The following is a 12,642-nucleotide window of genomic DNA, read 5'->3' as shown; positions in this document are numbered from 1 at the left end:
ATAGATAGATAGATAGATAGATAGATAGATAGATAGATAGATAGATAATAAAGAGATAGGAAAGTTATTTTTAAAATAATTTTTGTTCTTTCATGGTGTATATCCAGTCTGAGTTGGCAGAGCACTCTACTCATTGATCTCTTTAGAAACCAAGGATTACTTGCCTTTGTGAAGCCATGTTTGGGGGATGTGAGTGCTGAGAAGGAAGTACTTTATGAGTAAGTGTAAGTGAATTCATGGCCATATGGGCCGATGCCATCTCACAAGGGAGAAAAGGTAATCCCTAATACTTGTGAATAGTAGCAACATTGCTAATCTTAGTTTTCCCCGTGCCTGTGCTGCTAAGTTATAGCAGGGATTAAGAAGGACTGTATTTCAAAGTGACTTAACAGCTCACTGCCCACTCAGTTTTCTCACTTACCGTATAACAATGAAGAAAGATGATGCAAATACATCCTTCCGTACACTTAATGACAGGTTTCTTTGTCTTTGTCCAAATAATTGAATAATCTGATGTGAAATTAATTAGTTAACTTTAGGAAGAATAATTACTTAAGATAAAAAATATGAAAAAGGCTGATACTTTAATAAAATTATTGACTCATTTTTATTTTGAGGTGAAAATGATATTTTAAATGCAAATAAAATTATTATCAGGATTTCTTTAGAATATTTTTTATGTTTTTTATTCTTAATATATAGAAGTGTTTTTTTAACTGCACTTTATTGTACTTTGGGCCAAATATATTGAAAATAACTTCCCTGAAAAATATAACTGGTCTATTCTTTACAATGGAAGATGCACAGTGCTTTTCGGTAAATATATATAAAAAAAAAACCTTGTTTGTGCATCAGTATAATAAATCATCAGCCACATTTGATTTATTATTGGTATGTACTGTACCTTCATGGAAGGTAACAGCTGTGATTTACCTGGAAGCTGAACATTTTACAATTAGGTTCTGTTTTCTGCCGCAGTAGTTTTATATGCTCTTCGTCTATAAGGGTCCTGGAGGAATCCAGGGGTAGGTTGCACATGACCCCTATCTTCAATAGTCTTATAGCCTTGAGAACTTAAAAAATTAAAGTAAAAGTTAAAAAACAAGTTAAAGACAAGATAAGATTTACTCTGGCTCTATCCTTATGTTCTTAATGATACACATGGCTCGTTGCTCCTGCTTCTCCCCTTAAATCTAAAATCTTCCACAGGTCTCACGGACTCAGGGAGCCCTGTCTGCAGTGACTCTGCATTGGAAGGTGGACGCTGACCCAGATGGGGATCTCGCTGTCACTTCTGGGAATGTCACGTTTGATATCGGGCAGAGGACTGCCTGCATCGTTGTGGAGATACTGCCGGACGAGGAGCCAGAGCTAGACAAGGCACTCACCGTGTCCATCCTCAATGTCTCCCATGGTTCCTTGGGAGTTCTTACTAATGCCACACTGACAATTTTGGCTAGTGATGATCCTTATGGGGTGTTCATTTTTTCTAACAAAACCAGACCTATTAGTGTGGAAGAAGCAACCCAGAATGTCACATTATCAATAATAAGGTTGAAAGGCCTTATGGGAGAAGTTGCAATCTCATATGCAACTGTAGATGATATGGACAAACCACCTTATTTCCCATCCAATCTAGCTAGAGCATCTCAAGGAGGAGATTACATATCAGCATCAGGAGTAGCTCTTTTCAGAGCTAATCAGACTGAGGCAACAATAACTATTTCAATCCTGGATGATGACGAACCAGAACGGTCAGAATCTGTGTTCATTGAACTTTTCAATTCTTCTTTAGTAGAAAGAGTACAGAGTCGTCCAAGTAAGTATGTATAAGTATGTCATTATTATTAAAGATGAGGCTATGAAAATGAAAAATTAAAGTTTTAGATAACAGAGGATCGTATAAGAAAGGTAAGGTTAAAGGTGAGTAAAGCTAGCTGGGTAAAGATTATACAAGATGAACAACAGTCTTTTATAATTATTAAGATAAACTTATGATCAGTAATAACAGCAAAGAAGTTGAAATAGAACCCAATAATTAGGCTTATCAAGTAAGAATTTTAAAATACATATTGTCTTTCAAGCAACTTACAATTTATTGAGATTTGAGATCAAACCAAAAAGGATGACTGCACATGACAGTGGTGTGGAGCTGCCTTGCTGATGTTGGGTAACTGTTCCAACGTATAATAACAAGCTGTTGGACATATTCGAAAAGTCTATTTTCCTTCTATAATTAGAAAATAATAGTAATGTAAATAATTTCATTATTCATTATGTGCCTATATCAGGGCTATTGCATGTGAAAATGTATGTAAAGTGATACAGTGTCTGCTGTGTTGTAAGCCTTCAGAAATGGAGCAGATATTAGTAGAATGGCATTAGCAGAATTCAGAGAATCACTGTGTTGTTGAGATGGGAGAAGTAGGATGCTTTTTATGAAGTAATACAGATCTGCTCTTAGGTAGGCTAAAGAGTAGAGAAGTGAAAAGTTAAGAGAGTCAGGGAGGAGAAGAGGGTAAGGCAGACTCAGATTTTAATAGATGAAAACCAGTGTAACCTCTGGTAAGCCTTACTTAGAATGTACTTAGAATGCAGTCATCAAGTTTTGTGAATGTTTGCAGTATGAGAGCACTTTTCAAAGTAGGGTGCCCACTTGTGGATAACTGCCTTTCCTTCTTCACATTTGAAGGAGGAAATGAATCTTTACAGTTTATTTCTTGGTTATATCTGACAGGTACTAACATAAGACCTTAGGTAATTTCATTAACTTCTTTGTGGCATTAAGTCCATATCTGTAGAAATGTATGTGTCTATGTATATGCATGCATATATGCAATCCAAATATATCAATTACATATACAAATATATCAAATGCATTGTGCTGGTTAGTTTTCTGTCAATTTGACACAAACCACAGTCATCTGAGATGAGAGAACCTTAGTTGAGAACATGTTTCCATAAGATCCAGCTGTAAGGCATTTTCTTAATTAGTGATTGATTAGGTAGGGCTTAGCCCATTGTGGTTGGTTCCATCTTTGGATTGGTGATCTGGGGTTGTATAAGAGAAAAGGCTGAGCAAGCCATAAGGAGCAAGCAAGTAAGCAGCATTCCTCCATGGCTTCCACATCAGCTCCTGCCTCATGATTCCTACCTGTTTTGACTTCTTGCCTTGGCTTCCCTTAAATGGACTGTGACTCAGGATATGTAGGCCAAATAAACTTGTTTCATCACAGCAATAGCAACCCTAACTACGGCATATATTCAATTCAAATATATCAACAGAGAGATAGAAAAAAAAGGGTACCTATATTATTATTTGCATGTGGATGTTATTAATTGTATAAAGAATAAAATTGTGTTTTGCAACCAAACAGATGGATCTAGAGGATGCTATTATAAGTGAAGTAAGCCATGTGTAGAAAGATAAATACTGTGAATATTTTATGTGAAAGCTTAGGAAGTTTATTTCAAAGAAGAGATCAATACAGTGATTACTAAGTGGTAGGAAATGCAAGAGGAGGGAAAGAAGGCACTGGGAGAGCAGGCATTCAAGTAAGATGGGGCATGAGTGCCAGTGTGTGTCCCACAGACAGGCGAGGACTGTTTGTAGCTGGATTTAGGCTTTGGGATCTAGCACTTTCCTACCCAATTTTTTTTGGCTTGAAATTTTGTTTTAGTAATGGCATGGCAGTAACTTAAAGGTAATCCTCTAGGCTCTTAGCAGTCAATTAATGCCACATAAATTGATGATACTTGGATCATCAAGTCCTTTTTTTTTTAAATATAGAAAAATAGTTTAGTATGAGTCAAACATGAGTAAAACCTATGCAGAAAGACAGCTTCAAATTGCATTGAATGAGTATTACAAAGAACAGAGCAATTGTAATGACTTCATGGAAACAAGACCGGGGCAATATTAAATAATCAATACAGTCATTTAGCACATGGGATCATCAATTTCGTTAATGCTTATTATATTCTTGCAGTACAGCTGCTCCTTTGATGATGTTTATAATTCCTAGAGGATGTTTTAAAAGAGAAGACAGATTTCCTATTTACCTTGTTTTTGTATTTCTAATGCCTAGATTAAGGCTGACAGGTAAACTTTGAAAAACTAATAGGGCAGAGAATGAGAATTCTGTTGGATCTTCAGTGGCTGTTATCACATCTTAGAGACTCATTGTATGCCACCCCTTCTGTGTTTCAGTCCCATGTTCTCCACGCCTTGGGCCCAAGGTGGAAACTGTGGCCCATGTCATTATTGTTGCCAATGATGATGCATTTGGAACTGTGCAGCTGTCAGCAGCGATTGTTCGTGTAGAAGAAAATCATGCTGGACCAATTATCAATGTGACTCGAACAGGAGGGACGTTTGCAGATATTTCTGTTAAGTTTAAAGCTGTGCCAGTAACTGCAGTAGCTGGTAAGAAAATACATGGAGACTGAGCTGCCATGAGCTATACCTGTGCAAGAGTTCTAGGTTATCTCCTAGTAAGGGGAACAGGGACAGTTTCCGACATGAAGTCAGTGACTGGCTCTTTGATCACCTCCCACTGAGGAGGGAGCAGCCTTACCAGGTCACAGAGGAAGACAATGCAGCCAGTCCTGATGAGACTGGATAGGCTAGGGTCAGAGGGAAGGGGAGGAGGACCCCCCATCAGTGGACTGGGGAAGGGGCATAGGGAGAAAAGAGGGAGGGTGGATAGGATTGGAAGGGGATTAGAGAGGGGGCTACAGTTTGGATACAAGGTGAATAAATAAAAAAAATTATAAAAAGAAAAAGAAAAGCTTACAAGACAAAAAAAGAGAGAACACATGTAATGCGCAGTGGAGGTTCCAAAGTGCCATGTGTGTTGTAGGCGGTGATTAATATTTACTATTGGTTTATCTTTTAGAAATGCTGCTGTTAATCCTAAACAGCTGAATACCCAAATCACCACACAGACACTGGGATTTATTTAATTAACCTAGAACACAATGCTGGGTAGTAGTTACTCCAAGCCCTCATAGTTTCCTAACATTTAGATTCACCCACATCATACTTGCTTTTAGTGATATATTAGGTCCAGTCCATCTCTTCACATCAGTCCAAGATCTCCTCCAGCAATCTTCTCTTAGCTCTCCTCTCGCCCTTTCTCCTCCCACTCATTTCCTGCCCTCTGGCTCCTCCCTTCTTTCCTGTCCTCTGGCTCCCCCCATTGCACAACATTGTGGTTAGTTGTTTTATTTTGGCCTGTTTACACAGGATGCTTAGAATAAGTATCACAATGCAGTATCCGGATTGAAACCAGTGTGTGTGTGTTGGGGGGGGGGGAGATCAGCATTTGAATGAACAAGGGTAAGGTGTATACATTTCAAAAGAACATTATACTGACACATGTGTCTTGAAGCTGTCGAAAGGGTGTGATTGGAAGACAGGACAAATGCACACATACACACACACACCAAATGCATACACCCCTATACTTACACACAAATACACATCACACATTCACACACCCTAAATGCCCACACACACCCCTAAGTACACACACACACACACACGGACACGCACACGCATACATATACACTCATCCCTCACCACCCACATTCTTTTCTTTTAAGATTGAGTTTATGTAGCAAAAGATATCTTCATCCTCACTATGTAGCAGAGGATGGCCTTGAACTTCTGATCCTCGTCAACAATGTCAGCTTTACTGGGCATGCACCCACGACAGGGTTTATACAGTGCCAGAGATCAAACCCCAGGCCTTGTGTGTGATAGACAACCATTCTACCTGCTGAGCTACAGCTTCAGCTCCCAATACTTATACCTTTTTAGATACAGATATACCTCATTCATCTATCTATGACACTAAAGTTTTGAATTTGTGAACTTTCATAGTAAAAGCATATATAAATTAAAAAGCTCTGATGGGTGGGAGGTGCATAAACTAAGGAAGAACAAACTAAGATGCCATGACCATTTTCTGAGAGAAATTCATGGGCAGAGACACAGGAAGAAATGAGCAAACAGGTTTCAGGAATTTCAACTGAGTTGTCTCTGGAGCCCATTATCTTAACCTGTTCATTTATTTATGAAGAGCACAGACAAGACAGTGTTTAGCAATAACAATTTATATAAAAGCAAAATGATTTCATTGCTGAATAGGCCACTGCCTTCTTAGTAATGGCATTTCAGCTTATAGAGGGTAATTTGCCAGACAGCACCCATTAGAACCTATGTCTTTTCACTCATAGGGACAGGACTGCCTTTTGTTGTTGTGTTTTTTTTTTTTTTTTTTTGGTTGTGAGCCTAGCCTTTAACCACTCTGCATGCTTATTTTTTTTTAATCACTGGACATTATTATTGTTTGAAAAATAAGAACCATGCTCCTCTAGTTCCCAAGTCTGTATGTGCACATTTTGTGATGAGTACCCCTTAGGAATGTGTGGCTGCCTCTAGGCACACCCCTTTGTGGTAGGCAGCAGTGATGAGTGTCGGAAGGAATCAGCCTTGAGGCCCTATAGGGCATGCTCCTCTCCCCTCCCAGGGTGGTCCTCAGCAGTTCTGTTAAGCCAGTTTTGAGGGGGTTCCTCCAGCTGTGCCAGCTCGCTTGTGGCATCTGGACAACTGTGCAGCTTGTCTTCCTACACACAACGATGCAAGTTCTGGTTTGTTCTGACAGCCTTGTGCACATTTTTTAAAAATCACAATGAAAAGTCATTGGTGTCTCTCTGTTTTGCGTTTTGTTTGTTTATACATACGTTATGAATTTCTTAGGAAACTGTTATTAGCCAATGAGCATAAAAACACAGGACGATCTCTATTACCCAACATTTACTTTTCTAGTTTGAGAAATACTACTTTTCTCTTTCAAATGAACGCAGCTAACATCCTCCAAAAGCATTTCCCCAGGTGTAACCATGACGTTTGACATGGCACATCCCTAGTATGTGGAACTCTGCAGTAAGCTTTCACATTTCTCTTTTGGTCTTTGCAGGTGAGGATTACAGTATAGCTTCATCAGACGTGGTCTTGCTAGAAGGGGAAACCAGTAAAGCCGTGCCGGTATACATCATTAATGACATCTATCCGGAGCTGGGAGAGTCCTTCCTTGTGCAACTGCTGAATGAGACCACAGGAGGAGCCAAACTGGGGCCCTTAACAGAGGCCATCGTTACTATACAGGCTTCTGATGACCCCTATGGATTGTTCGGTAACCAGACTAAGTTCTCTAACTCTTTTACTCTCTAAGTTACAGGTGACCTTTTCTTTATTTAAGATTGATTTGACCAATGTTTTTGTTTGTTTGTTTGTTTTTTTTTTTTTTTGTTTGTTTTTTTTTTGGTATTATACTTAAGATTCCTGGCAGGTTAATGGTTACCTAGGAAATGAAGACACATTTTAGCATAGAGACACTCATAACCTGTTTGCTTTTGGCTCATGCCTGGCTCCTAGTTCTGTTCTGTAAATTCTTTTCTGAGCTTTGGCAGACAATGTCTTGCTCCCCATGGCAGATGGGCTGTCCCGGAGCCCAAGACTTTCCTTTTTAGCTTCCTTAATGTTGGGTGATAAGTGTGGATATCATGCCCACCTTTTACTTTTATATAATTCTTTTAAGTGGTTAATTAACAAAATTTCAACTCTATTTGGGTTGCTTAACTCTCTGTATGAGAAGGAAAAAATGATTAAGTGGAGTCCCTTCTTTATAATGTCAGCCAGGAAGCAAAATAGCAACTACCTTTGTAGCCCATGCTAGCCCTTCAGTGGCTGAAGCACTCCCTGGCCTTATTGAATTCATGCTGGGCAAACACCTGCCCCTGAAGACACCCATTCTCTGCTTTTACCACAATAAAATGTTTCTGGGAACACTGGTGTTGAGCCCAGCTTGTGTCACAGCACGCTGCTAAACTGGTAGGGTGCTAACGGGAGAATTGCTTCTCCCAGAGGCCCAGGCTTGGGCTTAGTTGGTCACAGTTTCACTTTGTATCTAAAAACAACTGTTCTGTCTGCCCTTCAGGTTTTCAGAATACTAAATTTATTGTAGAGGAACCTGAGTTTAACTCAGTGAGGGTAAAGCTGCCAATAATTCGAAATTCTGGGACACTCGGCAATGTTACTGTTGAGTGGGTTGCCACCATTAATGGACAGCTTGCTGCTCGCGACCTGCGAGTTGTCTCGGGTAGTGTGGCCTTTGCCCCTGGGGAAACCATTCAAACCTTGTTGTTAGAGGTCCTGGCCGACGACGTCCCGGAGATGGAAGAGGTGAGAGGACGGACTAGCCTAGAATGACATTGTAAACTGTGCCTTGTCTAGTGACTAGAACAGATAACTGTTGCTCTGAGAACAACAGATACGTGGTTTCTGTAGGGATGCGACAGAACACTCTTCTGATCAGGAACAGTCTAGGAATGTGTGGTCAACAGGCCAGCTTGCCAGCTGAAAATTGCTTTTGTGTGTGCACCTGTGGGGTGTTTTAAAGCACTTCTGCTAAGTGATTATGTATGTGTGTGTGTGTGTATATGTATGTATGTATATCATAAATGTTCAACATTTGTTTCATATAACTCTGGCTTGTATCTCTGTCTCCTTCTGAGTGTGAGCCAGTTGTAATTAAGTGTAGAGTTTGATTTTCCACAGACTCACCCTCCTATTCTTTTTCTACTTTTATAACACGCATACTAGGTCCATTTTCTTAGTATTTTTCATGATGAGAATGCAATATGGCAAATAATAACCACTAGCATATTACCATAGATAATTTTATTTTATGAAATTCTAGTATTATTAAAGTCTAGACCTCATATTCCTTTTAATAACAATTCTATTTAACTGTACCTGAAGTCTATAACATTTATTTTCATAATTAATTATGCCATTATTCACTTTAATAATATTAACCATGAATTAATACATGTAATATATTTTCTTTCCTTCTTTCTAAACTTAGGTAGTATTATGCAATGATTCTTTAAAGTTTTGCAGAAAAAATTCACTTACCACTGAAACAGATATACAATATATGTTTCCTATGTTAGAAAGGCTTAGTTTTTGAAAATAATATTATTACAATGATAACCATAAAATTATGTTTTTAATTTAAATTTAAATTACTTTAATTAATTTTAAACTTAATTAAAATTTAAATTTTTACTTACTGAAAATTTAGTTTACTTTAATTATATTTAGAACATTTAATTAAAAATAAAATTTAAATTTAAAAACTGATTCCCTTGACCATGTAAGTAAAGACTAAGCTATTTGAACAGTCTGTGTTTCTTATGTATTATTGTGCTCTACTATTAAATTTTGATCACGTATTATTTTGTTATGTGTTAGCGTCTGAGTGTTATTGGGTCAGTTCTTTGAGGTCATGTACATTTCTTTGTATTTTGTTATTATACAGATGTGTTTGATGTTTTCTTGCACATTCATTTCAGAACTGGGATGCTGTTAAGGACGTTTTCACTATGTTTTTAGGTTGTCCACGTGCAACTAACTGATGCCTCTGCTGGAGGTACAATTGGGCTAGATCGAGTGGCAAATATTGTTATTCCTGCCAATGATAACCCTTACGGTTCAGTAGCCTTTGTTCAGCCTCTTTATCGTGTCCAAGAGCCTCTGGAGAGAAGTTCCTATGCTAACATAACTGTGAGGAGAAGGTACATGTGCCGGCTGCCGTGTCATGGGAGTGTGGGCTGGGGAAGGATCCTACCATAACTCAACAGTTTAGATTCACATTTTTCATCTGTTGCAACTCATTCCATAGATTGTTATACTATGATAATTGGATTATGTATATTGGCAGACAGACTTAACCATATTTGTTACTTGATGAAATAAAGATGACTTTTACACCATTGTGCTTTCTAGCTACTAAAATCTACTGCTTTACTATGGAGTACATTCTGCTTAGAAGCTGAATACAGCTTGTTCTTAGACGCTGTTATTGCTTGAAAAGCAGACTTTTAGGTTCGGTTTTTCTTGCATTTCTTTTGTAGGGAGCATAATGGTCACTGCCCTCCTTCAGAAATAGAGCATAGAGAGTTGAGGGACCTGTAGCCAAATAGTTCTATTTCTCTAAATACGTTCATTTTGCTGTCATTGTTATTTTTTCAGTGAAATATAATAGTGAAAATTTTGTAATTAGGTCTGGAAATTCTGAAATAGACACAACTTGCCTACCTTGCAAAATTTTTTTCATAAGCATGATCAAAAATAAGCATTATTTGGTTGAAAACTAGCCAGCATTGTTCACACTAGAAGACAAACATAATTAGAACTACGGTTGTGTTAGGACTGGCATTTAAAATATTACTAAAAGCGCTGTTCAGAACCATGGTCAGCATTGCTTTCTGTGAGCAGCTCCAGAGTCATCTGTGTGGTTAACCTGCTTTTTCCACTGCCCTCCACATTTTAGCGGAGGACACTTTGGCCGCCTGCTGTTGCTCTACAGTACTTCTGATATTGATGTAGTGGCTCTCGCGGTTGAGAAAGGAGAAGATGTATTATCCTATTATGAGTCGCCAACTCAAGGGATGCCAGAGCCACTCTGGAAAACGTGGGTGAATGTCTCTACAGGGGAGGAGGCTCAGTCCACCTGTGCCACTCTGTGTCTCCGAGAGCATGCATGTTCAGCATTCTCAGTTGTCAGAGCTGCTGATGGTCCTCAGTGCTTCTGGATGACATCATGGGTCAGCTTCACTGTGAACAGCTCAGATGTCCAGACCTACAAGAAGAACATGACCAGGGTGGCCTCTCTTTTTAGTGGCCAGGCAGCTGCGGGTAGTGACTATGAGGCTGTGACAAGACAGCAGGCCCTGATGCTGGAAGGTGATGAGTTTGCAAATCTCACTGTTGCCATACTTCCTGACACTGTTCCAGAGATGGATGAAAGCTTTCTAATTTCTCTCCTTGAAGTTCACCTAATGAACATCACAGACAGTTTTAAAAACCAGCCAACCATAGGACATCCGAATACTTCTGCTGTGGTCATAGGACTGAATGGTGATGCCTTTGGAGTATTCATTATCTACAGTATTAATCCCAATACCTCAGAGGACGGTTTGTGTGTGGATGTGCCAGAACAGCCACACACCTCAGTGGAACTGATGATCCACAGGACAGGAGGCAGCTTGGGGCACGTGGTGGTTGAATGGTGCGTGGTTGGTGGAACAGCTACTGAAGGTTTAGATTTTATAGGTGTTGGAGACATTCTTTCGTTTGCAGAAGGTACGTAATGGTATAAGTGGATTTCAGCGTTTCTTAGCAAAGTAGATTTCATCAGTCAGTAGCATGCTAATGTTCATAAATGTTTTATCTACCTGCATATTCTTATTAATACAATATGGTTTGGAAACAGTAGTGATTAAGATTATAAATGATTATTCTAAAATACATAAGTAATATGTATATGTATGTTTTTAGTTTTTCTTTTAAGGAGATGTTTAAGGAACATGTGAATTCTATCCATTTATGCATTATAACAGTGGCTTTCATTTGACAGAAGCAATCACAAGGCAGGTTCTTATTTTATAAGGAAAATTACAAGAATTAGCTATGAACTTACAAATGTGTTGAAGAATATAACAGTTTCAAATGCACTAAATAAAGCAGGTTAGAACTTCAGTAAAAATTTTTAAGTAAAGTAGCTTGAAGTTTGACAGTTGTACTTATGTTAAAGTAATCCTAGTCATAGATTAATTTACTAGAGTGTCCTTAAACTTGAACAAGAGTGCTGCAGAGTTTTTTATAGTGATGTGTGGAATGCAGCCAATAGGCTAATGCAGATCGTCTTCATTTACTCAATCTTAGCACTTGTTGAATTATGATATTTCAAATTGGAAAGTTCATAGTTTTGCTCAGTATAATAAACGTAGTTTTATGCAGGGCAATTTTTTTTCTTTTTGTTATTTTTATTAATTACAGTTTATTCACTTTGTATCCCCCCTGTAGTTCCTTCTCTCATCCCTTCCCAATCTCACCCTCCCTACCTCTTATCCACCCATGCTCCTCCCCAACTCCAGTGGTAGGGGAGGTTTTCCTTTCCTTCCTTCTGATCCTAGTCTAACAGTTCTCATTAGGATAGGCTGCATTGTCTTCCTCTGTGGCCTGGTAAGGCTGCTCCCCTCTCAGGAGGAGCTGATCAAAGAGCAGGCCAATCAGTTCATGTCAGAGACAGTTCCTGTTCCCATTACTCTGGAACCCACTTGGTCACTGAACTGCCATGAGCTACATCTGTACAGGGGTTCTAGGTTATATCCATGAATGGTTCTTGGTTGGAGTATGAGTTTTACAAAAGACTCCTGTACCCAGATTTTTTTGGTTCTGTTGCTGTCCTTGTGGAGCTCCTCTCCTCTCTAGGTCTTACTATCTCCCCTTTCTTTCATAAGATTCCCTGCTCTCTGCCCAAAGTTTGGATATGAGTCTCAGCATCTGCTTTGATACCCTGAACCCTGATACCCCTCAGTTGAGGAATGGATACAGAAATTGTGGTACATCTACACAATGGAATATTACTCAGCAATAAAAAACAAGGAAATCATGAAATTTGCCGGTAAACGGTGGGGACTGGAAAAAAAAATCATCCTGAGTGAGATATCACAGAAGCATAAAGACACACAGGGTATATACTCACTCATAAGTGGATACTAGAC

The 12,642-nt window shown here is 38.8% G+C and overlaps 1 protein-coding gene across 1 annotated transcript in view; it reads left to right on the top strand.

Moving 5' to 3' along the window:
* Nucleotides 1-12,642, top strand: part of Adgrv1 (adhesion G protein-coupled receptor V1) — a 520,333-nt gene that overhangs the window by 65,628 nt on the left and 442,063 nt on the right. Inside the window, exons 26-31 of the mRNA XM_055604066.1 lie at nt 1,210-1,819; nt 4,211-4,426; nt 6,987-7,202; nt 8,007-8,251; nt 9,467-9,648; nt 10,407-11,218. Coding sequence (XP_055460041.1) covers nt 1,210-1,819; nt 4,211-4,426; nt 6,987-7,202; nt 8,007-8,251; nt 9,467-9,648; nt 10,407-11,218 — 2,281 coding nt within the window. The remainder of the gene's footprint in view (nt 1-1,209; nt 1,820-4,210; nt 4,427-6,986; nt 7,203-8,006; nt 8,252-9,466; nt 9,649-10,406; nt 11,219-12,642) is intronic.

The sequence above is a fragment of the Psammomys obesus genome, unplaced genomic scaffold (assembly GCF_907164565.1).
Source record: "Psammomys obesus unplaced genomic scaffold, mPsaObe1.curated_primary_1811, whole genome shotgun sequence".
Lineage (NCBI taxonomy): Eukaryota > Metazoa > Chordata > Mammalia > Rodentia > Muridae > Psammomys > Psammomys obesus.
The sequence above is the reverse complement of the archived record's forward strand: the minus strand, read 5'-3'. Positions and strand labels throughout refer to the sequence as shown.